Source organism: Cucurbita moschata, unplaced genomic scaffold, assembly GCF_002738365.1.
Source record: "Cucurbita moschata cultivar Rifu unplaced genomic scaffold, Cmos_1.0 Cmo_Scf00101, whole genome shotgun sequence".
Taxonomy (NCBI): domain Eukaryota; kingdom Viridiplantae; phylum Streptophyta; class Magnoliopsida; order Cucurbitales; family Cucurbitaceae; genus Cucurbita; species Cucurbita moschata.
Genome location: NW_019268617.1, coordinates 18,747 through 45,865, shown reverse-complemented (window position 1 = coordinate 45,865; position 27,119 = coordinate 18,747). Strand labels below are relative to the sequence as shown.

The window sequence follows — 27,119 nt, the reverse complement described above, 5'->3', positions numbered from 1 at the left end:
AAGTTGTTTTTCATTCATCTCCTACGTGCATTCTAATTTGATGATAGCCAGATTTCAAAATAATTTTTATAAATAGAAACAAATCATGCAATAAATCAAGCATATCGTCTAACCTAGGAATAGGATGTCGATACTTTACCATGATTTTGTTGATGACTCTATATCCATGCATATGCGCCAAGTTTCATCTTTCTTTGGCACCAATAAGACTCGTATAGAACATGGACTCAAACTTTCTGGTACATAGCCCTTCTCCATGAGCTCCTCCACTTGCCTTTGAATTTCTTTTGTCTCGGTTGGATTGACTCGATAAGCTGGCTTATAAGGAATGACAGTCCTTGGATTTTAGTCTATTTTATGTTTAGTACCTCTAATGGGAGGTATTTCTTTATCTTGAACCATGTCTTCAAATTCCTGTAAAAAAGAGATTGAAAAACACTAGACAAAGCCAAGTTGTTATAGTTAGAGACCAAAAATCCTCTGTTGTACATAAGTACAAAGATTGATTTTTGTGAAAACCTTCTCACCTCTCGAATTGTAGCCAAATAACTATCTCTCTTTCATTTTTCTTCAATTTCATCTCTTTTTTCATTCTTCTTTTTTTCTCTTTGATTTTTCTCTACTTTTTCACTCAACTCTTTTTTTTCTTTTAACTCTTTTTCCTCAAACTCTTTCTTTCTTTCCTCCAATTTTAATTGATTAGCAAATACATTTGCAGAACTCAAAGGTACAAGAGTGGTTTTTCTACCATCTTTTACAAAAGAATACCTATTCAAATAGCCATCATACATAACCCTCCTATCAAATTGCCATGGTCGGCCAAGCAATATGTCTCCAGCATGCATTGGTAACACATCACAAAGAACTTCATCTTTATATTTTCTCAAAACAAAAGATATTAAAGCTTGGAAAATTACCTTCATTGTTCCACTATCATTGAGCCATTGGAGCTTGTAAGGTTTAGGATGATCTTGAGTTGGAATTTGCAACCTTTTGATCAACATAGTACTTACTACATTGGTGCAACTTCCACTATCAATGATAAGACTGCAAGCAGTCCCCTTAACTAAAAACCGCGTGTGAAATAGGTTGTCCCTTTGATCATCAACATCATTCTCCGTAATTTGAGTTTTAAGAAGTCTTCTTGTAATAAGTGCCAAATGAATCCCATCTTCCAGTTCCTTCTCATTCTTCTGGACTTCTTCAACTAGATCATTGATCTCCCCTCCATTTTCCTCGTCTTGGTTCATGATTGTACAAACAGTAGTGAAATATGTTTAGAACCTTAGACACTCAACTCACTGATTTTACACTCAGGGACACTCGTGTTTATACACACAAAGGTAGGCTGTTTGGGAAAGTGACTAAATTATGATCAAGGTAGGCTAATATATGGGTAAAGCAATTCTGATAGTAGCGAGCTATTCAAGACAATCAAGACAAGGTAATTATGTAGCAACAACAAAATAAAACAAGAAATGAACAAATAAATAAGGGACAAAGAATGGTCGTGAATATCGAATACAACAATTCCAGATTTATATGCTTTAGGGAAAAATGAGAATTGAAATTTATTTGATCTTCAAATAAACGTGTAAATGGTCTAATGATAATGATATATTAAGAACAATATGATAAGGATGTTTTTTTTTCTTTCAAGATATAAATATGATCTTTAATAGAACACTAAGAACAAAGTAGAAAGATAATGAACAACGTTGGAAATGATAGTAAGAAAATAAATGACAGATTTAAAGAGACGATAAACAATAGGGAAATTAAAGATAAAATCAATTCTAGAGTTGGCCACAAAGATGCAACCTGGCTCTGATACCAAATTGATAACGCAACTCTAATCCTTAGCCCAACGATCCAAGCTTTTGTTGAAGCAAGTGTAACAGCCCAAAAATAAATAAATAAACAAATAAAAATTATTATTATGTATTAAAAAAAAATAATAATAATAAATTAATAAAAAAGTAAATAAATAAATAAATAAATAAAAACCATTATTCACTCTTTACTCTCCCGTAAGTCACTTCCCCAATAATCTCTCCTCAACACACCTCACAATCCTGGCAAATGAAACAGAAATGAAAAAATCTCATATTTGAGAATACAGACATGCCTCACATCAAATTGATAGGGGATGGGTTGACAGAGATGATCAAGATTTACATGGGAAAGGGGAGAGAGATTTGAGATTTCTCGGTAAGTTATATTTCAGATCTCCTTTTCTTTTATCCAATTATTTAGTTTTATTTAGCAATTTAATTAGAAAGATAAGCATGATCAATGGTAGAAACAAAATAGAATCGATTAAATTGGCCAGAAGTAATTGCCAACCTAATTGAAAAAGTAACAAACAAAAATAAAAAGAAAGGATTAAACAAATTTAACTTATCAGAATTTCTTCTCTCAAGCAAAAACAAGCACAAAAAGGGTTCAGATTAAGTTTTGTTTTGGTAGGAAGAGATATGATAATGCATTTGAAGAGGTCAATAGTTTTCCTTTTATTTTATTTAATATACTGAAAGTCATTATCAAACAGAGAGAGATAATTAAAAGAAAGAAAACACAGTAAAAGACAGAGAGGGAAGACGGTGAATATAATTGAAAATTATCTGGAAAATGTTAAAAGGGTATTAAACACCATTAGAGAAAATAGAATATCTGGAAAATTTTAATGAGTATTAAATGGTTTGTATGAAAATAATACTATAACAAACATATATAAATATTTCAACACCTAACTCAAACAAAGACTCTAACGTTCAAGACTCTAACGTTCGCATGAAGTATAACACATGGGTCAACATAAATTAGAGAAATAATTTTATAGAGTTCAAACTTGAAACTGATGTCATGAGCTCACATAGGTTCACTTGGAGTTCAATGGACTTTCATCAAGGATAACGATGGAATCGAACATTCATTAAGGTTATATTCGTGATAACGACTTAAGCTAACCAGGTAAGTGACCTTACTATCGGCATGGTTATATTTGATGTTGACACGTGCTCTGTGGTTCTGTACGTGCCATATATATTGATATGTGTGAATTGTCTGTGGATCGATATGCTTCCTATATGTCATGTTATGTTATAATATGTGGTTTGTATAATAATAATTATGGTACGATGTGCTCAATGATATGTTTGAGATAGGGTACGAGAAGGATACACAAAACGAAATGTAACGATAGGAGTAAGATACGTTCATGAAACGTTAGAGTTAGGTTACATACCGGAGTGCTATGGATAGGAGAGATTGATGAAAGAATACGGTTAGGTTATAAGTAGAAAGGGATAGGTTTGTGATAGATTGATAGAACGATAGCATTAGGGTACGTTCTTATGACGATATGACTTAGGTACGTCACGTAATGATATGTTAGTGATAGGTATAAGAACGTTAAGGCTATGGTAAGTTAGAGAACGATATGACTATGAAGTGTTTACGTTATGACTTGGTTATGATATGATACATTGTATGCTAGATTATTGTGCTTAAGTACGAAATCATGTGAACGTGAATGTATGTTATTTATGTTGCTTAGTTGATGTGATATGAATGCATGTGACGATGTGTGCCCTTGTACGATTATGGCTTGTTGTATGAGTATTGGAATGTAATTGAATGAATTGTATGACATGAAATACGGTAAATTGCATGATACATAACCCCGCTAGGAATATGTATGATATGTAACGAAATGAGAATGAGAATGACATGTAAGCATGAAAACGTGACACGGGGTTATGTTCATTAAATGATGACTGTAGGACTAGTGGGACCTCATGCATATTGTGTGATCATGCATTTGGAGGGATACCCCTATCCCATCACGAGGGTACGGACGTGTAACGACCCTAAATTTCCACATACTCAGAGTCGCTACTAACGTCTCATGCTCACCTATAATGCGGAAATATAACTCTTACATGAACATAATTGATAACGAAAATTTCAGAAAAAAAAAAACATTTAAAACAACTTCTTCTCTGAAAAAAAACACAGTCATGGTCTTACGTGTTTAAATATGAAATACTGAAATTTAGAGAAAATAAAAACAAATACAAAATAATTTAAAACAATGGAATGCAAAACAACCTATTCTAACTTAAGACTAGAAATTTAAATATGAGTCTACCCTATGCACGTGCCACAGTCTCTACTCGCGATGTCGCCGTCCTCCGTACAAGTGCACCTTGCCTTTACTTGAAAAATGAAGTGGCACACGGCCTGAGTATTTCAAAGAATACTTAGTAAGTGGCCCCACTATAGGGGCCATGCAAATGCACACACATGCAATCATGATTTAGGGACCTATCTCTAATCATCTTAGGGGTGGTGGCCTCCAGTCTCGAAAAACTTGGATGTGTAGTACTTCCCTACACACGACTCACACGTGCGAGTGTGAATCCCCAGGGCGCTCGCACACCCCCTGGACCCTCTGGTCAAGCTAATCTGTAGCGACGTCCGGAGGTCAGTGGAACCCCATAGTGTCATGCGCCTCATGAACACCCTCATGTGTGCATTCGCACCTGTGCGCATTCGCGCTCATCATATGGTGCGCGTCCGCACTCATCATCTCTAGGGGAAGTAGCCCTATGCTTATGAACATACAATATGCATGAGGTCCCTCTAAATCCATCATAGTGTCTCTTCTGACACAACCCTCTAGTCTCATCTCTTTGTTACTCTAGGTAACATATACTCGTGGATATTTATATTAATATCATTTTCACGCTCTTAGGGTTGTCCTATGTCGATCTAACGACATGATGCAATATGGCACTCATCATCATATAATATGCTCAATATGGAAAACATCATCATATTAAGGTAAACATCACGCAATCATCATACTCATCATATTGTCACAAAGTGCAACAAACATATCAAGTACGTCATTCATCAAAATATATATATACTGCGCACATCATCAAGTATCGTAACCCACACATCATCATAACTCATACATCATCATAACTCATACAATTTTTAGCCTATCCTATAGTAAGGCCACTTACCTGGTTGGCCTTAGCCGAAGTACTCCCTAATTTAATTAACGTAAGCTCCCGTTCCTCGTGAGCTGCTCTAAAGGTTGCTGGAGTTCACCACTTCATATCCCACCGTTCGTCACCTTTTGTTAGTATTTCACATTTTAATTAATAATCCAACTAACAAAGTGAAATATGGCTCTAAAACGGTCTCAGTAAAAATCGAGTTCCAAGTTTTCATTGTTTCTAAATTTTCTAAAACTCAAATTGAAAATATGTCAATATTATTTCATGCTGCTTTGAATCATTCAATCCAACTATGGTTTGTTATAATATTATATTCTCTCGATACAAACAATAATAATTTTTCACATCTTCCATTTTCTTTCTTGTACCTCTTTGTTTTCTTCTCTCTGTATTTTTTTTTTCTTCCTACAAATGATTATGCAATTATAAAACAATTTCAATCAATTTTGTTCTCCTCTCTTTCCTAATATGACTATCCAATTAACAGAAAGCCATTTTCAATCTATTCTGTTTTCTTCTCTTTCCCAAATCACAATCAAATTCATTTACAATCCATTCTAATTTTCCTTCATAAAACTGACTATGCATCAATCAATTATGATTTTCTTCTCTTTCCTAAAAATGATGATTCATGCAATTGACAAAACCATTTTTCAATCAATTTTGATTTTCGATAAGAGATCCAAAAATCTAAATAATTGAAAAAAGAGAGATCTAAAATAATTTTTCTATCTCCTGCAAAAATAAAAGAGGAGATCTAACTTACCCATAAATTTTCTATCTCTTCCCTTCCTATCAAATCTTCTTGGAGTGAAGCCATTCCTTCCCAATGGCCATTTTTTTGTTTCTGTTCTGTTTCTTTCTTTTGCAGATCCTTTTGCAGTTGGAGGTGTTGGGGAGATATTTGGGGAAGGTGGAGAGAGGGTCCATACTTTACTTTTTTTTTCTTTTTTTTTTATAATTATTATTTACTTACTATTATTATTATTTTTTTATTTTCTTTTTTTTTTCGGGTCGTTACACCTGTAGCCCTTCACACCTTTGCTAAAGCCTATAAACTTAGCTTTTTTTTGCTCTAGGATCTAGCTTAGAGTCTGTAACATGATAATAAGCAGGACAACCAAACACATGCAAATTATCATAATCTCTAACAGGAGCACCCGACCATACCTCAAGAGGAGCTTTTCCAACATTTCTAGAAATAGGTAAACGATTCACCAAATGAATGACATAACTGAGAGTCTCAGCCCAAAATGCCTTACTCAATCCTACTTGAGACAATATGCATCGAACCTTCTCTATCAATGTCTAGTTCATTCTCTCAGCAACTCTATTTTGTTGTGGCTTACTGGGAACAGTGAAGTATCGAACAATCCCTTCATCTCGACATACTTTAAGGAATGGACATAAGTATATTCTCCACCATTGTCTGATCTCAACTTTTTTATTTTCTTGTCTGTCTGATTCTCTACCATTTTCTTCCACTCCATGAAGATTTAAAGAACGTCGTTTTTGTGCCTCATGGGATACATCCGAACTCTCCTCGAGTAGTCATCAATAAAGGTGACAAACCACCTTTTTTCTCCCAATGAGATATTCTTCCTGGGACCCCATACATCAATGTGAACATAATAAGATGTTCTTTGTTTGATGTATAGTAGTACCAAACTTCACATTTTTTTGTTTACCAAATATACAATGTTAACAAAAATCAATTTTACTAGTTGTGGCACCCTTCAGGACTCCTTGGTTTACCAATGTCTGGAGCGCCTTCTCATCAGCATGCTCGAGTCGTATGTATCATAATTTCGATATGTCTTGTTCTTTCGAACTTGCAACAGCAGCATGCCTAATGATCATGGTTCCATTAAGGTAGTATATGTTACCTCTTCTAGTCCCTTTAATTGTCACTAGAGTTTCACAAGCTACTTTCAAATCCCCTTCTTCCAAAATGATACGATAACCATTCGCATCCAAAACACCAAGAGAAATCAAAATTTTCTTCAAGTCAGGGACATACCTAACATCATTGAGTTTTCGTACAACCCCATCAAACATCTTGATTTGTACTGAGTTGATTCTCATCATCATGCAAGTAATATCATTGCCCATATAGACAACTCCACCATTGAACTCTTTGAAGTCCAGGAACATTTCTCTATGGGGACACATATGATAGGAGCACCCAAAATCAAGAACTCATTCACGGATTTGGCTGACTGATAAGGAAATCGTCAAGACATTATCTGCTTCATTGTCATCATCTCTAACCACATTGGACTTCGACCCCTTCTCTTTTAAGATTGGGCAATCTTTCTTCCAATGACCTTTCTGTCGACAATATGCACACTCATTTTTGTTAAGCTTTCTTCAATTATCAGATCTACCTTTCGACTTTGATCGGGACTTTCCACGTTTGCCATTTTTCCAAGTAGAAGTCCTTCCACGAGCAATGAGAACATTTGAGCTAGAGTCTTGATATGCCTCCTTGTCTTTCTTTCGACCTTATTATTCATCAAGGCATTTAAAAAATCTTCATAATCAAGATCATTGATTCCATGTAATAGAGTGGTTACTAAAAACTCGCAAGACTCCGACAAAGAATTCAATGCAACAATGTCTTGTCTTCGTCATCAATTATAACATCGTGATTGAGCAAATAAGTGATGATTTTGTTGAAATCATCCAAATGCTCAGACATTAAGATACTTTTCTTGTAATGAAAACGGGAGAGTTTCTTCTTCAAATGAAGTTTATCTTCCACACTCTTCTTCATATATTTCGCCTCAAGCTTATCCCATAGTTCTTTCACCATAGTCACTTTCATAAATGGATAGTTATAAATCCTTGCCAAGACAAGTTCAAATAATTTCACAAGCTTGTCGACTTAATTTCTTCCATTCTGCTTCTGTCATGTCTTCAGGAATCTCCTCTATGAGAGAAGCATCAAGGTCTTGCATGACAAGTAAATCACTAACTTCACCTTGCTGTAACACCAACATTATTAGTTCCATCAAAATTTCTACTTTGAGATTAAAGCTCAAAATTCTCGAACCACGTCGTGATTTTATACCAGATGACCCTGTCATTTATAACAAGTAATCTGGATGAAAGTAAAAGAAAACACAATTCTTGAAAATTGATTTTCAAGAAAATAAGCGTGTGCACATTTTGTGGTTGATGGGGTCAAAACTTTTAGAATACCCCAAATACCACAACCAGGCTCTGATACCACTTGTTGTGTGCCAAAATGCTACAACCACAAAACTATGATACAAATTATTGTACCAATAGCGGAAGTGTGAATGTTTGCTGAATCCACCACACCCAAATGGTGGTGAGAGTTCTCTCATTTATAATCATTTATAGAATACAGATGTAATAGCCTGAAAAAATAATAATAATAACAACAACAACAATAATAATAATAAAAAAATAAACAAATAAAAATAATTAAAAATATATATATACGTTAAAATAATAAAAATAATAATAATTCATAATTAAATAACTAAGAAGGATTACTTAAAAAAAAATTTACCCACCTCTCTCCACTAACGTATGGTTCCAACCGTATCCTCTTTCCTCAACCCCACGATCACAGTTCATCCAAAAATAAACAGAAAAAAATGTCAGATTTGGGAAAAAGTAAAATGGTGTTTCAACAAGGATATGATGCAGATCTACCTGGAGAGATTTTGGTCTGCTATCACCAATTTAGGATCAAATCTTCTTTCTTATTTTACCGATCACATAATAATCAAATCTCATATTCAATTAATTAGATTTTTTTTGTTAGCATTGGAAGTAAAGGAAATAAGGTTAGAGTCAATAAAATTTTAGTTGGCAGATACATAAATCGGTAAGATAGTAGACAAACAATCGATTAAAATTGGCCTACAATATCTGTTTACAGAATGAAAATAAATATAGAATCAGAGTAATATCTTATTTACAAAACTGAAAATCTATTTAGAGGAGGAAAATAATTACAGAGAGGAATATCTTATTTACAGAATTGAAAATCTATTTACAGAATGAAAATAATTACAAAGAGGGATAACGAAAAAATAATTACAAAGAGGGAGAAGGGAAGATTTGTTGAACATAATTTAAAAATGAAACAGGAAATACCAGAGGCATGAAACTCCATTAAATTTTGTCTAACATGTAAATTAGAGAAACAATTGTATAGAGTTCAAACTTGAAACTGATGTCATGGGCTAATAGGTTGACTTGGATTTCAAAGGACGGAATCGATCTTTCATTAAGGATATATACATGACAACGACTTAAGTTAACTAGGTAAGTGGCTCACCCGTCGTAGGTTACGCGTTATTTGTTGTATGTTGGCACGTGCCCGTGGATATGCACGTGTCATTAAATTGTATGCTAGTTTAATGTGCATAAGTACGAAATCATGTGAACGTGAATGTATGTTCTGTATGCTGCTTAGTTGATGTGATACGTTGTGCATGTGACAACGGTGGCGGCATCGTACACCTCGAGACCGTGGCACATGCATAGGATAGTTGTTTGGTTTTTTTATTTTCCATTTCGTAGTCTAGGCTGAATTCGGTTTGCATCATTAACATAGGTTAGTATAGGTTGAAATATATTTGCATAATAAGCCATAGGGTAGAATAAAATATTCATTTGGTTTTTGTTTTTCCTTTATTTTCAATAATGTTCCGTTCTTTTTCCTTGTAATCTTTTTTTTTTCCTTTCTTTCACGAGGTAATAAAAGGCGAGAGTAAGTCGCATATAATAGGGCTCTTTTAATGTATATTCCGCATTTCAAGGTGTAGTAATGACCTTAGATTAAATAGGTAAAATATTTGGGTCGTTAACAGAAATATGGTAAATTACAAATAGTATGGAAATAACAATAAAAAGAAAGAATAATAAATAAATACAATATATTTGCCTTTAATGAAAGAGCAAATATGGTAAGCCGTAATGTAAGGCATATAATGAACGGTCAACTATCCTTAACACCCCCGCAAGCTGAGCATCGGATTTGAACGAACGTGAAGCTTGGATTGGAAAAATTCAAAGAGAGGTCGAGAAATACTTCTTGTGAAGATGTCAACAACTTGGAGATGAGAAGGTACATATTGTGTGCGAAGTTTGCCAGCGATAACAAGTTCTCGAAGGAAATGATAATCTAGTTCAACATGTTTGGCCCGCTCGTGAGAAACGGGATTAGAGCTAAAAAAAAATAACACTTTTGTTGTCACATAAGAGTAAGGGCTGCTGTGAAATAGGGACCTTGAGGTCATGCAAAAGATGCGTAACCCAAAGAAGTTCAGCAGCAGTTGTGGCAAGAGTACGAGACTCAGATTCATAGCGGGAGTGTGAGACAGTAGGTTGCTTTTTGGCACTCCAAGAAACGAGATTGTTACCAAGATAAATAGAATAGTCAGATGTAGAACGATGAGTATCGGGACAACCAGCCCAGTCAGCATCTGAATAAGCGACTAGCGTACTAGGAACAGTGAATGGACGAAAGGTAAGACCAAAGTGGAGTGTTCCTTTGACATAGCGAAGAATACGTTTGACAGCAAGAAAGTGATTTGCAGTAGGGGCATGCAAGAATTGACTGACAGAATTGACAGCATAGGCAATATCTGGACGCGTAATAGTCAAGTACTGAAGGGCGCCAACAAGAGATCCATAGAGAGTATGATCAGAGAAAGGAGAACCATCAGCAGTCATGGGAGTGTGGACTCGTTTGCTATCGAGCAACTAAGCACAAGTAAGAATATCTCAAGTATATTTTAACTCACTAATAAAGAGACCATCAGGAGTGGGTGAAGCTTCAAGACCAAGAAAGTAACCGAGAGAACCCAAAGTCCAAGTATAATTTTGTTGTAACGCTCAAATTTCTTCATCCATGGTAGCAACCCAAGTAGGATTCTTAGCCGCAGATTTAAATCCTTTTGGCTCAGCAGATGCAAGAAGACAGAAAGAAGTCTAAATGAGCCCAAAATACCAAGATTTGCTAGATGACGAGTCTTGAATATACCAGCTTTGGCTCGTGTGATCATAGGATGAGTGCCCAAAGAAGAGGAATCAATAGTAGGTTCAATAGAGGTCGAATTAGAAGTCGAGGGTGGCAAAGTGGAACCTGCAAGAGAAGTATCAACCTACACAGACTCATTCACAAGGTCAGAACAAATATCACACGGGGATGAACTGGATCAAGGAATGTGCGATGATGAAGTGGTAGGGGGGGATGAATCAATATGATAAAGATGTGGTTCCAAGAAATTTGAAATAGGAAGAGAGAAAAGTGGTTGAGCCTGAGAGCTAGGGATAGCAGGAAAGCGAGTTTCATCAAATTGAGCATGGTGGGTGATATATAGCTTAGTGGTGGCGGGATCAAGACACCGGAACCCTTTATGAGCAGAACTATAACCCAAAAAAATACAAGGAATGCTGTGGGGAGAAAGCTTGTTAGGCATATATAATCACGCAAATAAGAATAAACACGACAACCAAATGGATGAAAATTGTCATAATGTGAGTGTAGCCATAAAGGAGTTCAAAGGGTGACTTACCTCTAAGAAGTGGAGTAGGCAACCGGTTGATAATATAAGCTGCAGTACTGAAGGCGTCAACTCAAAAACGAGGAGAAAGATGAGAGTGAAAGAGAAGGGTCATGCTAGTCTCAGTCACATGACGATGTTTTCTCTCAACACGACCATTTTGAGCAGGTGTATATGGACAAGAGAGTTGATGGTGGATGCCAGAATTACGTAAATGAGTTTTGAAACAAGTGCTAGTAAATTCGGTACCTCCATCGCTTTGAAATACCTTGATACGAGAAGAATATTGATTTTCCACAAATTTTTGAAATTGAAGAAAAATATCAAAGAAATCAGATTTAAATTTTAAAAGGTAAAGCCAAGTGAATCGAGAATAATCATCAATATAAAAATAACATAATAAAGAAAACTCGAATTTGATTTGACGGAAGAAGGACCCCAAAGATCACAATAAATAAGATCTAACACATGAGACGACCTACCTTCATTGCGGGAATAAGACAATCGATGACTTTTCGCAAGCTGACAAGTACTACATAACGATGGAAAAGGCAATAAAGACGTAAGAGAAAGATGACCTTTTTTATTTAAAAAAGAAATAACAGAATGATTCACATGACCCAGACGAGCATACCATAAATCATATGAAGCACGTAAAGATTTGTTTCTAAGAACTGAAATAAAAGTAAAGTTGCTGCACTCCAGCACATATAGTTCTCCATATCTTTTACCAGTTGCCACCACCCTTCCTATTTGACGATTCTGGATGGTAATAAGATTATTAGTAAATGTAACAGAGAGAGGAAAATCAGACATTAATTTACTTATGGAAAGAAGATTTTTAGTGAGATGAGGGACAACCAAAACATCTCATAAGTGAATATTTGGAATAGGAGAAAGAGTACTGGTGTGGGTAATGGGTAGGGATGCACCGTTTTCTACGATCCAAAATAGATGGGTCGGCAGTCATATGGGCCCAAGCCCCAGTGTCGAGAAACCAATCAGCAGTATCGGGTTTAGCAATCGAACATGATGTATTAAAGGCTTCAGCAAGGTGAGCATGAGAAGAATCAAATCAAACATATCGTTGGTTGCAGCAGTCAGCATAATGGCCCTCTTTGCGGCATATTTGGCAGTGAGGTGGTCGACAACCCTGACCTGAGTGGGTTCGTCCTTGATTGGAAGAGTTGTTTTTGTGGGAATAAGAACGACCTCGCTGGTTACTAAAGAAAGCAGGGTGGCTTCCATGGGTGCGACCACGATTAGTGGTTGTGAATGTTGTAGGAGTGAAGTCAGAGGACTCAAGGGAGCATTGGAACAACTCAGAACTTTCAGTTTTAGAGACTAGATCTGCAAAACAAGGGATAGGGGTGAGAGCCATCTGAGCAGTAGAAAAAGTTAAAAATTCGGTGTTGAGTCCACGAATGAACCAGTGCACTTTATAAATGTCCTCAACGGGTCTGCCAATGGCATGAAGTTGGTCACAAATTGTTTTGAAGGCATAGGCATACTCAGCAACAGGTTTGGTGCCACGTTTCATCAACTGCAAGTCATCCTTGAGTCTCAGTTCACGAGCTTTTGAATGATGGCTGAACGTAGTTTCCAACGCAAGCCAAACATCACGTGCAGTAGAGAGACCAACGACAACAGTCATGGCTTCCTCGGTGAGAGAGGAGAGCAGGAGACAAAGAAGTCATTGATCAGCTGCTCTCCACGCCAAATATTTGGGGTTGAGTGTTGAGGAGGTTTCTGGTTCAAATCGAGGTGGTGGAACCATAGTTCCATCAACATGGCCCAGCATGTCTCTCTCAAGGAGAGGGAGAAGTTGGCTTTTCCAAAGAAGATAATTGGAGAAAGAAAGTATGATGGTGATCATATGGATTAGAGTGTTGAAAAGAAGAAGATGATAAGAGGATTTGGAAGCCATAGAGAAGAAAGGATGAGAGCTCTGATACTATGTGAATGTTTGCTAAATCCACCACACTTAAATGGTGGTGAGAGTTCTCTTATTTATAATTATTTACAGAATACAGAAATATGGTAAATTACAAATAATATGGAAATAACAATAAAAGGAAAGAATACTAAATGAATATAATATATTTGTCTTTAATAAAAGGGCAAATATGGTAAGCCGTAATGTAAGGTAAATATCTAGATATTTGCCTTATAATGAACGGTCAACTATCCTTAATAGGAAGCAAGATCGAATGCACGCACAACACCAACGAACATAATTTAAACAAAGAGACAAAGAGATTTATGTGGTTCGGAGAGAAAAAATTCTCGTACGTCTACCGGTAGCAACCAATCTCTAATAATCAAAGTGTTTACAAGTGAATACGTCACTCTCACACTACAAAGTCTCTCACCAAAATGTCACTCAAGAAATACAATGACACACAAACTCAATCAAATTCCAATATCCTCAACCTCCTGTACAAACCCTTTATACATGAATAATTCATGTAGAATATTAATTAAAAAAAACATTTATATACTAAATGAGAATTAATAACCAAAATAAATAAGAATATTAATTAAAATTGTTACAAAATTAATAACCAAATTAATATTTGTATTTAATCAAAATGGTTATGTATTGAAAGGGAGTTAATACTCAAGTTAAATAAAAAATTATAACAATTTACAACCGTGATTGATGAAGGCTTGACTGAATGACTTATATGCAATCTACCACAAGAATTGCATAAAACATAGAAATAGCAAACATGATGCTCGGATTTCTAAGGGTGAAAGTCTCATTTGAGATCTCCATTTCATTCATCTACGAATTTGATTTTTACATAATAATTTGGGGTACTTATAGTCTCCCCACTAAAGAAGTTAGTGGCGATCATTTAATCTCAATCCTTTTAAATCTCCACAAAAGACAAGTCAATTTGACTAATAACTTCCACCCTTTTACCCATTACAAAAATTACGAAATTAAAAACAATAAATAAAGTTTTCTAACCACTCATGAAATGATGTTTGCAACTTCATCCGTTACTTCAACCGTGCAAATATTCACTTCTGAAGTTCCAAATGATCCTTCCTCAATGGAATCCGCTTGTAACACATGAAATGATGGTTGAACTGAGACTATCCAATTTTGTAGATGAATAATGAATACTTGTTGAATCTTCTTGGTCTTGAATTGTGTAATAGGTTCAGTTATAACATTTAGAACATCGTGATCCTTATCATCTTCTCCCTCTTCAAAAGGATTCGTTCTTGAATCAGAAAAATTATCATCTACATCAAAAGGAATCAAGTCAGCAACATTAAAAATAGAATGCACTGGAAATTCTCTAGAAAGATCAAATTTTATGCATTGTTATTAATTCTCTCGAGGACTTGATTAGGGTCATCCCCTCCTAGATGTAACTTTGTCTTCCTTTGAGATGAGAATTGCTCTTTACGAAAATGTATCTAAATCCAGTTACTGGGTTAAAAATTATTTCTTTCTGTCTTTTGTTAATTTATGAAGCAACTTTGAAATTTTGTTTCTCAATTCTCTCCTTTACCTCTTTGTACAATGTTTTGATCAAATCTGTCTTACTTGTGGCTGCTTCACTCACAAAAATATTAGAAGGAATAGAAAGTAAATCAACCAGCGTAAGCGAACTAAATCCATAAATAACTTCAGAAGGAGAACAAAGAATGGTACTATGAATTACTCTATTATAGGCGAACTCTACAAATGACAAACATTCATCCCAATATTCTTAAAAATAATAGCCCTAAATAGTGTTCCTAATATTCTATTAACCACCTCAAGTTTGTCTATCTGAGGATGACATGCAGTTGAAAACAACAATTTGGTACCCAGTCACTAACAATTATTCTAGGGCTTCCATGTAATCTCACTACTTCCCTAAACAATGAGTTACTTCCCTAAAGAATAAGTTAGCAACATGCTTTGCATCATCCATCTTGTTGCCTGCAATAAAATGAGCCATTTTTCTAAATCAATCTACCACGAACGACAAAAATACTATCTTTACCTTTTTTTGTGTGCGGCAAACCAAGAACAACAAAATCCATAGATATATTAGTCCAAGGTTTGTTAGGTACATTCATGTGATATAGATTTAGCTTCTTTGCATTTAAAACATTGGCTACAAAACTTATGAACATCGTGCTACATCTTCGGCCAAAAGAAGTGTTTATGCAACCTATTATAAGTTTTATTAATCTTAAAATGTCCCGCACTACCATATGCTTCTCTCAAAAGCAAATCTCTTAGAGAGCATTTAGGAATAGAAAACCTACTTATCTTAAATAAGAATTCACGAAACACATAATAATAGTTTTTTTTCGCAAGACAAGATGTACAAATAGTTCTAAAGTCCTGATCATCTCTATATAATACTTTAATATGCTCAAATCCAAGAATTTTTTGCAATAAGAGAATAAAAAGATTATACCTTATAGATAACACATCAACTACCACATTATCCTTGCCTTGCTCATATTTGATATCATACAAAAATCTTTCAATAAACTTCACCCACTTTGCATGCCTATAATTCTGTTTTCTTTGACCCATAAGGTACTTCAAGCTTTCATGATCAAAATGGATCACAAATTCTCTAGGCGATAATACTACACCTACAATAAATGAACTAAAGCAAACAATTCTTTATATACGTAGGATAGTTCAATGCTGCCCCATTTAGTTTTTCACTAAAATACAGGTTTTCCATCTTGAATTAAAACAACATCTATGTCCAAACCACTTGCATCACATCCAATTTCAAAAGTTTTATCAAAGTTAGGCAAAATAAGTAATGGTGTCTTACTTAATTTCTTACTAACCAAATTGAATGCATTCTCTTGCATTTTCTAACATTTAAAACGACATTCATTTTCACTAAATAATGGTGCAGCTATGGTTCTAAAATATTTTATAAATATCTTATAGAATTTAGCTAACCCTTGAAAACTCGAAACTTCACTTTTTGGTGTTGTCAAATCCCTAATGACTTTAACTTTCTCTTTATCTACCTCTATTCCATTTTTACTAACTATCAAGCCAAGTAAGTGAACTTTTTCCATGCAAAAACTACACTTAGAATGAAATTTCTCTTTTCTGTAATCAAAACTGACTTAATATGTTCCACGTGCTCAAGCAAAATCTTCAAATAAATTAAATATCATTAATATATACGACAACATGTTTTCCCATATATTTTATGAAAACATTATATATTAAGCACATAAATGTACTAGGAGCCTTAGTTAACCCAAAAGGTATAATAAATCGAATATAATTCAAACTTAGTTTTGAGAGTTGTTTTTCATTCATCTTCTACCTGCCTTCTAATTTGATGATATCCAGATTTCAAAAAAATCTTTATAAATAGACATGAACCATGCAATTCATCAAGCATATCCTCTAGGAATAGGAGGTCAATATTTTACAGTGATTTTGTTGATGACTCAACAATTCACGCACATGCACCAAGTTTTAGCTTTTTTTTGGCACCAATAAGTCTCGTATAGAACATGGACTCAAACTTTCTTGTGTATAGCCCTTCTCCATGACTCCACTTGCCTTTGAATTTTTTTAGTCTTAGTTGGATTGACTCTATAAGTTGGCTTATTAGGAATGACAGCACCTGAAATGAAGTCTATTTGATGTTCATCTCTAATGGGAGGTAGTTCTTTAGGTACTTCATCAAGAAACACGCCATCAAATTCCTGTAAAAAAGATTGAAAAACACTAGATAAAGCCAAGTTGTTATAATTAGAAACCAAAAATCTTTCCTTGCACATAAGTACAAAGATGATATTTAGTAAAAACATTGCCCTTCTCACCTCTCCAAGTCTAGCCAAACAACTTTGTTTTTTTTTTTTTTGCTTTTCAATTTCATCTCTTTTTTCATTCTTCTTTTCACTTTTTTTTTTTTCTCTTTGGTTTTTCTCTATTTTTTTACTCATTTCTTGTTTTTCTTTCGACTCTTTTTCCTCAAACTCTTTTTTTTTCCTTCAACTTTAATCTACCATCTTTTACAAAAGAATACCTATTCGAATAACCATCATACATGACTCTCCTATCAAGTTGCCAAGGTCGGCCAAGCAATATGTCTCCAGCAAGTATTGATAACACATCAAAAAGAACTTAATATTTACATTTTTTCAGAGTAAAAGATATTAAAGTTTGGGAAACTACCTTCATTGTTCCAGTATCATTGAGCTAGAGGATGGTGTTGTGTTGGAATTTGCAACCTTTTAATCAACATAATACTTACTACATTGGTGCAATTTCCACTATCAATGACAAGACTACAAGAAGTCCCCTTGACTAAACACCGCGTGTGAAACAGGTTGTCTATTTGATTATCAACATCATTATTTGTAACTTGAGTTTCAAGAAGTTTTCTTGTAATAAGTGTCAAATGACTCCCATCTTCCCATTCCTCCTCATTCTTCTAGTTTCTTCAACTAACTAATTGATCTCCCCTCCATTTCCTTCGTCTTGGTTCATGATTGTACGAACAGTAGTTGTATATGCTTAGGACCTTATACACTCAATGATTTTACACTCAAGAACACTCGTGTTTATCACACATAAAGGTAGATTATTTGGGAAGGTGACTAAATTATGATGTAGGCTAATATATGCATAAAGCAACTCGAAGAGCTGCTTTAGGTGTATATTTTCATACTCAACCTTTTTAAACTCTTTTTTTAAAATATAAAAGCAAGGGGCAATATGGGTGTTATGAAGAAGATTGTTATCTTTGTCGTGGGCCTAGAAAGTTGGATTATTGTGATGACAAAAATATTAAATTATATTATTATTCACAAAAAAAATATATGATTAAATTAAAAAAAATTGCATGGTAAGCATCAATCTACGAAGTCATTCACTAATGGGATTAAAAGTGTTTTTGTGGTTAATATTTGTTTTCAAAAGTGGTTTTAGAATAAATAACCAAATCATTAAAAAAAGAAAAAAAAAATTAAAATATAGACAAAATGTTAGAGAGAAAAAGAAAATTAGAAAGAAACAAAAAGGAATTAAAAAGGGGATAAAATAAAGATTTAGGAGAGATAAAAATAAATAGTATCAAATTTTCATTAATATAACTGATTTTTTTTATATTATCCTATAGTTTTATTAAAAGTTTAATAATATTGATTCAAAAATATATATATATATATAATTCTTAATTTGTGGTTGTAAATTTTATATTATTTTTATTTTGGGCAAGTAATCGGACTAACACTCTCCTCTGATTTCAACCTCCACTGATGAGCTTCTGCCCATCATCTCCATTTGTTGAGTAAGCTCCCCTGTTTTCCCCTGTTTTCTTGCATTGCCTTTCTTCATTCATATCTATTCAGTTACTCTTTTCCCTTGTTCCATTTTGGGGTTGCTGCTTCCTTATTTTTTCACTTCCGTGTTCATCTTGTTAGATTTCTGTTTGATGTGGGTGACTCGTGAATTTCTGTTGTTTTTGGACATTTTGGCTTCTTTGTTCTTGATTTCTCTGTTTCTTTAGTATGATTTACTGCGATTTTCAATGATGATACTTCGTGATAGGGTTTCGATTTAATCTTTTTTTTTTTTTTGTTCATTCGTTGCTTTTGATTTCAAATCACTCAAAATTGTTCGCTCCTCCTTTGTTGCTGCTTGTTTTTCTCGTCCATACAACATTCGTGCTTTATCTCAACATTGTTCTTCTGTCTTCTTGGATTCTATTTCATGCTATGCTCCTTAGGGGAGGAGAACGAAACACCCTTTATAAAGGTGTGGAAACCCCTTCCTAGCATATGCGTTTCAAAACCTTGAGGGAAGTCCGAAAGAGAAAGGAAGACAATATCTGCTAGCAGTGGGCTTGGGCCGTTACACACATTGTGCATGGTCTACCCCAAAGCTCACCCCCATCAATTGTAGCTTGTAGGAAGGCTTCGCCCTGCTCAACTCAAATTTTCCAAGACCTTACCATCTTGGAGGTTCTTCGAAGTTTGTTATCCTCGCAATGAGTTATGAATGTTCAAGCCAGCGTGCATACATGTAGACTAATTCAATGGGACAACCATCTGAGTCTACTACATTTGATTGTCGAGATAACTTGTAGCCATGCTTGAACTCATTCGTTTTTTTAAGTTTTTTACTATTTGTATGGGATTTTGTTGATCTCTTGACCTCTAGGCAAACCTATGGTGATTTTGTGGTAAGTTTTTTAGTATCTTTTTTGGTCTGGTTTCCCGCAGACCTCTTCTCTTATTAATCTAAAATTTATGCAGAACTGAACTTGAGTGAACACATGGAGGACAAGTGTGCAATCAAGACTGATGCCACTGAAGTAATATTTATTTCCATTGCTTCTTATGCTTTAAACTTCATCTTCAACTCCTATTTCTACTTGATTTACTCCCGCTAGATTATCGTTCTTGTTTTCGTCTTGATGGATGGTTTTTGGGCTGCAGCTAATTGGTAATACCCCCATGGTGTATCTCAACAAAATTGTAGATGGCTGCTTTGCCAAGATTGCTGCCAAACTAGAGTCAATGGAGCCTTGCTCGAGTGTCAAAGACCGGTAATAGATACTCCATTTATAACACGAATTCGTATTCTGTTTTCTTCTTATGTTAGCAACCCTTCTTTTGTTTCTTAATCTCTGTATTGCAGAATCGCTCTCAGTATGATACAAGACGCGGAGGATAAGGGCCTCATATCACCAGGGAAGGTAAAGAATGGTGTACCATGTGCAAATGTGGTTGCTTATTCAATTTTGAATCTTTCAGTCTGCAAATAATAGAGACTTGTGGAAATTTATTTTTTTTTATATGTGAGCTAATAAACTTGAGATAGTTGAACAAGTTACTAACTTATGAAGCAACTGTAGGAGAATTGTTAAGTCTACTGTTAAGTCTAGTAGACTTAGTAGAATAAGTTACTCACTTATGGAACAACTATAGGAGAATTGGTAGTAGTTGTCGAATTGTGGACCAAGTTTTGTGTTTGAATTAAGAAGATGGTTAGTAGTTCTTAACTTGAGGAGAACGTTTAGAAAGCAAGTTAGTGCTTTCTCGACTATAAACACTCATGAGAAGAATGTTTTTTTTCACAACAACACAATAATAAAAGAGAATTGAAAAGCTAAGTGCTTAAGATTACTTTGTTCCTTTGCCTCTTTTACTTGTTTCGACATATCTCAATCGTGGGTCACATCCAATGTTATATGTGGGTGGGTGAAAAGAGTGTACTTATCGAGACTACAGCGGGAAACACCGGCATTGGACTGGCATGGATTGCAGCAATCAAGGGCTACAGACTCATTCTCATAATGCCAGCTTTCTTCAGCATGGAGAGAAGAATTCTGCTACTCAGTTTTGGAGCCGAGTTGCATATCACCAACCCAGAAATGAGTGTTGATGCAGTTATAAAGATGGCTGAGGATCGCGAAAAATCCACACCCAATGGATATTTTCTGAGGCAGTTTGACAATCCTGCCAATGCAAAGGTACTTTTGTGATGGGATATAATCCATGTTTGCTCCTATATCACTCTTTAATCAGGATATTTATTTTTTAAATTTCATTAGATTCACTACGAAACAACTGGGGTGGAGATATGGAAAGATTCAAATGGAAAAGTCGACGCGCTCGTGGCTGGGATTGGGACGGGGGGGACACTAACTGGTGCAGGGAAGTTCCTCAAGGAGCAGAACCCAAAAATCAAGGTTGGTTTAAATAATTGTGACATCCCACATTGGTTGAGGAGGAGAAGGAAACACTCTTTATAAAAGTGTGGAAACCTTTTTCTAGCAGACGCGGTTTAAAGCCTCGAGGGGAAGCCTGAAAGGGAAAGCCCAAAGAGGACAATATCTGCTAGTGGTGAGCCTAGGCCGTTATAGTTTAGGATGTCGTTTGAGATAGGAGAGTTTTTAAGCAAAACGCGTTTTTCATAAATATTTTTGCTTTTATAGTTATTTGTATGGAAAAAACTCAAAAAGTGTTTGAAATGTAGGTATATGGAATAGAACCAGTTGAAAGTGCAGTGTTGAGTGGAGGACAACCTGGTGAGTTTATTGCTACATGCCTTCCATATCCTTTTTCTTCACTCCTTTAAACTTGCAAAGAAAATTTCATGACAAATAGACTCCGTAGTGTATATAAGATGTTGAGGTATCATCACTAGCTCGATTGGGTCAAGTCTAATAATTGTATGAGCTCATGTATGTTTCTAAGTGTCTTGTAATCTCTTCTCGAGTGGTGTTAATAAAAAGTGGGAGTGTTTCCCACACAGAATTGTGTTCAACACAAGAAACTTCTCCAATTGTATTAATCGATCGTTTTTACACCAATAAAAGCCTACAAAATAGTGAAGACATTCCTGTCTTGAAATATCCTTGCATTTTCTTCACTCCATAGAACCCATGAAGGCTCTGTTGAAGTGGAGCCACATAGTGTTCTTTACCTTCTTGTAAGGATGGTCATTTTGGATTAAAGACTGCCACTCAGTAACATTGTTTAGGATAACCAATGCCAACTCGAGATGGCAAAGACAATCAAGGTTTTAAACTATTGAGGATTGTTGGGAGAGAAGTCCTACATTGGCTAATTTAGAGAATGATCCTGAGTTTATAAGTAAGGAATACATCTCCGTTGGTATGAGGCCTTTTGGGAAGCCTAAAGCAAAGCCATGAGAGCTTGTGCACAAAGTAGACAATATCATACCATTGTGGAGATCCGTGATTTCTAACAGTTTCCATGTATAATATAACATGTTATAATAGTAGATCTCGAGTTCAAATCCGTGTTGTGTTATTATCACAATCATGTAGTGACTTGATTGGCCTCGTCAAGTGCGGACCGTTGACATGTTTTGGCACTGAAGGTCACCATCTCATACAAGGAATTGGTGCTGGTTTCATCCCGTCGATTCTCAACATCAAATTGATCGACGAGGTTATTCAGGTAAGTCTCAGAACAAACTTAGGAGACTGTTGCTACTCATTTTAATCCATTGGAGTTTCGATACATTTTGTAATCCGAATCTTCTAAGTCTACTATTTATGTTTGTGTAAGATATCAACTGAGGAAGCCATTGAAACTGCAAAGCTACTTGCTTCAAAAGAAGGCCTTTTGGTATTCTAATCTTTCTTGAAACTGTTTTTACTTAAAAAAATGCTCATTTCTGCCAAAAGTGACTACATTATTCCCTTTATAGGTCGGCTTTTCGTCCGGTGCTGCTGCAGCTGCTGCAATCAAGATCGCAAAGCGACCCGAAAACGAAGGAAAACTGATTGTTGTAAGTCTATGTTACCATCTTCCTATTAACATTCATTCTCAGTTTGAAAGTTGAATTTTCGAAGGTATCCCTTCACTTTGTGACATACACTTCAAATATTTGAAACTCTATCTTTACTTGAATCGATCTTGAAATAGTCCGTTAATGTTTTCACTGGTAGGTGATATTTCCGAGCTTCGGCGAGCGGTATCTATCGACTTCACTCTTCGACTCAGCTAGGCAGGAGGCAGTAAACATGGCATACAGTTAAACAAACAAAGAGATCAGGAAACTATTTATTAATTTGCTGTCTAGATTTGAAAGTAGAATAAGTTGAGAACATAAAAGCTTCCTGTTTGCAGACGAGTCAAGTGGACAATGTTATGTACATTTTCATGGTTTGTTCATACATGACATAGGAAAGAACAAAATGCTATTCGAGGTTATTGAGAGGCGTATGTCCAAAAGCTTACTATTTGATCGAGTGATCGTTAGTTCGTTATTTACTCGGGAGAAGCCATAAAGAGTTGTATTTTGAGACGAAATTCATTCCGAAACAGTTGATTCGTTTTTTTTTTTTTTTTTTTTTGGGCCAATTTTTACTAGTATTGATTCATCTTGTCTGTTGTTGTTGTTGCTTTTGAAGGTTTTTCTAGAGTTGAACTTTGGATTTATTGGCCTCCTCAAGTGCTGATGGTTGATATGTTCTTGCATTGAAGGCTGCCATCTCATACAAGATGAATTGCTGTGCCTAGCTCATGGTATAAGTACCAAAGTGAAATTTTGACAGTATAGGTATCAGAGTGGAGAGGGTAGTGGAGAGTCTATCTGGAGAGTTACCTTAGTCATTTTTGGATGTCGTGGAAGTCTACTAGGTCCTTAGTGGCGTTTAGGTGATTTAAATCTTGTCTCTCATTTTCAGGACGTTGAAGACCATCTCCTCAACTTAATCCATTCCTTGAGTGCACACAGGTTTAGGCTTTTTACCACCGCTCACGATTATGAGGTGTAGAGTCTATTGAAAATGTACTTAACTTAGATCAACGTGTAAACTGCTCCAACTATTGTGCCCTAAACTTAACTTGGTTCACTCGTGCATACTTTGTTTAGAAAATTTTCCTATTGATCATCTAAAACATATTCTAGCATCATCTTGGTCATTTCTAGGGTTGAGGAGGTCATTGGAATTTCTAGAGCGGGTAGGTGACTTAATGTAGACCTTTGACAATAAGGTACTTTGATATGACTTCTCGAGTCTTTCTTAGTTTGGGAGCATTAGGGTCTACACCCTCTGATCGCTGCTCACGATCCTAAAGTGTCAGCCTACTAGAGGTGTCTTGATCTAGGTCATCGTCTAACCAACCTAACTATAGTCTCTTCATTTTAGCTCTGTGCAAATAACTCAATAGTCTCTTCATTTTAGCTCTGTGCAAATAACTCACTCTACAGGGAGAACTCACAATCGATCACTTGGAGCTACGTAAACTATATCATGTAAACATACAAGCCCAATAAAGAGATAACGTCCATCAATCACCCAGAGCATATATATTAATCACATTTAGCTATCATTTGATATTAATAGTATTTTAAAAAATAGAGTGTATCTTTAGTTAAAGTAACGACCCAAATCCACGGCTAGCAGATATTGTCCTCTTTGGGCTTTCTCTTTCAGGCTTCCCCTCAAGATTTTAAACGCGTCTGTCATGAGAAAGTTTCCACACCCTTTTAAATGGTGGTTTGTTCTCCTCTCCAATCAATGTGGGACATAACCGTTAATTTATTTGAATATAATTATTAAGGTGGATTATATTACTAAATAAACTTAAAATTTAAATTTTTTGGCACATTATTAGTAATATATTTATTAATGAAGGTAAAATAAATTAAAATTAAATTGGTTAAAATTATTTTAATAGTTGAACTACGAGAATTAAATATAAATATTATTTATTTATATGAAATTTCTGATAGCGTTCCTGCAATATTAAACACAATTATATGATTCTCCGACATTTTATTCTTAATTATTCTATTTCTAGAAATCTCATTCTTAAGCATTTTAAGAAACTTTGGAGAATCTCATGGTGTAGTCCCTCTCCATATACTTATAAAATTTTGGTCAATCGTAATGACTCATCGAAACTGTGGCTCCATACTTTTAAATCACCTCATTTCATATTTATAGTTGTATTTTTAAAAATTTTCAATTCGTATTAAGTGAGGAAAGTTTTCTACATCTCACTACTTCCAAAGCTCAGATTCCATTAAAGCACTTATATCATTCTCCTGTATACAACCTTTTCAACTTTTATGGTCCTAACTCAACTTTTTTTTTTCTTGTGGTAAGACAGATTTTTTTTTTTTTTTGTTCATACCGATATTTTAATTTCATATTTATATACTTCTTAGCGACAAAGTTTTCTTTTGACACTACCACCTTTAATATTTATAGTATACTATAAGATATTGTCATTTATCAAGTTTCCTAGATCATTTTCATTTCATTTGAAATTACTTACTCATCAATATACGTTAGTATATTCATTTCCATCTCTATGGTCATAACACGTAATTTATCTATGTTGTCAACACGTCTAACTAAAACATATGACTTTCCTTAGCAAAATCATTTTCACGCATACACTAACATTTAGTAGCTTACTAAAACTATAGCTCCCCATTCACAATATCAACCTCACTAAATCTAAACATCATAAATATATCAATTTACATTCACATTCCATCCAAGATAAAACATAACATATCCTATATTATACTTGTAACGACCCGAAATTTTCTACTTAATTTAAAATTGCTACTGTATACATATTATATCCTAAACATTGAATGTGGAAGACTTCATTTAAATTCCATAAAACATAACCTTCATCTTAAAATACAGTCATAGACTTACGTGTTTCGAAAATATCTTTAGAACGACACAACAAAAGAATAAATAAAATAAATAAGCGTTTAAGTTAAAAAAACATCCTATTCTAACCTAAGTCTAGGAAAACAAATACCACTACCCTATGCATGTGTCGTGGTCTCGAGTTGCGATGCCGTCGTCAGCCGTACAAGAACACTTTGCCTTAACCTAAAAAATGTAGTAGCACGTGGCTTGAGTAGTTTAAGAAATACTCTGTAAGTGACCCACTATTGGGGGTTATGTAACGACCCGGGAAAGAAAGAAAGAAAAAAAGAAAATATTATATATATATATATATATATATATATATATATATATATGATAAATGAAAACGAGAAAACGAAAAAAAAACAAAAAAAACCCAGTCGCCGGAAAACCCGCGAGTTTTCCGGCGACCGCCGTGTTTCGCGGAACCCACGCGAAACGATGGCCACAGCGCGCCCACCCTTAGCCCAGCATCTTCAGAACGCCTGCAAAGGGAGAAAAGAGAGAAAAATTTCGAGCGAGAGAAAGAGATTTCGGACAAACGTCGGCGAAGTGTTCAGTTTCTCCGACGAGCCCTCAAATCACCCTTAAACCGACACCAAACAGCCTGTTACTACCGTAAGAGAGATCTCTAACGATAGCACAATAACTCAGGGGCATTTGGTGTTATTTCGTAAGCGTCGTCGTCGGTAACCGAGGTCGGAAAGTTAGGTTTCTTAATCGATTCTTAGATCTATGGCTTTTAGGAGCTTTTAGGCCGCAAAACTCCCAAAAAAGGAAAGAAGGACGACGAACAAAGAGGAAAAGAGAAGGAAGAGGACCGAAATCGGCAACGAAAACGCCGCGGGAAGGAGAGAGAAAACTCGCCGGAAAGTCGGCCAAAGTCGGGTAAGGAAGACGAGATCCACGGATCCGGGTCAACCCGAACCCAGAACCCGGGAGAGCCAGCCCGTTCCTCCCTTGGCCTCTACCTTCGGCCCAGCCCAACTTCAGCGGCCCAAACCTCAAACCGGCCCAGAAGCTACGGTTCAGTTGAACCAACCCAGACCAGACCCACGGTCCAATTGAGCCGGCCTGCAAACCAAACACTTGCGGCCCAGCCCAGTAAGCCGAGGCCCAACGTTTAGCCTTGGCCCAGTAGCCTTCCACAGCCCGCGACCCGAACCACGACCCGACTGGACTGCGACCCGCGCTTCGACCCGACACTACCGCCCGACGTGGCTTTCTCTGCTGCTGCCACGTGTCACACAGCGGCGCGGCAGTCCTCGGCTCGGCTCGGCGCAAAGGGCTCGGGCTCCCTCCGGTGACGCTCCGGCGGCTCCTCCGGCGGCTCCAGCGGCTGTTCGGCTCGGCTCACCTGTTTT

The 27,119-nt window shown here is 35.7% G+C and overlaps 1 protein-coding gene and 1 long non-coding RNA gene across 4 annotated transcripts; one reads left to right on the top strand and one right to left on the bottom strand.

The window, feature by feature from the left end:
- Positions 1–919: 919 nt before the first annotated feature.
- On the bottom strand, positions 920–20,798 carry LOC111439676. Its single transcript, XR_002709840.1, has 4 exons — positions 20,724–20,798; positions 17,553–17,566; positions 13,945–13,949; positions 920–930 (listed from the first exon to the last, which is right to left on the bottom strand). It is a non-coding gene; the product is annotated as an uncharacterized LOC111439676 (long non-coding RNA).
- Positions 18,800–23,421, top strand: LOC111439675 (cysteine synthase-like). 3 transcript variants are annotated; one of them, XM_023077245.1, is made up of 11 exons: positions 18,800–18,882; positions 19,850–19,908; positions 20,033–20,142; positions 20,235–20,292; positions 20,806–21,069; positions 21,151–21,288; positions 21,576–21,627; positions 22,446–22,525; positions 22,637–22,696; positions 22,779–22,859; positions 23,020–23,421. In XM_023077245.1, the coding sequence occupies exons 2-11, from the start codon at positions 19,870–19,872 to the stop codon at positions 23,107–23,109; spliced, it is 972 nt and encodes a 323-aa protein (XP_022933013.1). In that variant the 5' UTR covers positions 18,800–18,882; positions 19,850–19,869; the 3' UTR covers positions 23,110–23,421. The 3 variants fall into 3 exon arrangements, with proteins under 3 accessions (XP_022933013.1, XP_022933016.1, XP_022933014.1); XM_023077246.1 differs by lacking the exon at positions 18,800–18,882 and adding an exon at positions 19,427–19,776; XM_023077248.1 differs by lacking the exons at positions 22,446–22,525; positions 22,637–22,696; positions 22,779–22,859; positions 23,020–23,421 and adding an exon at positions 22,393–22,416.
- The last annotated feature ends 3,698 nt before the right edge of the window (positions 23,422–27,119 follow it).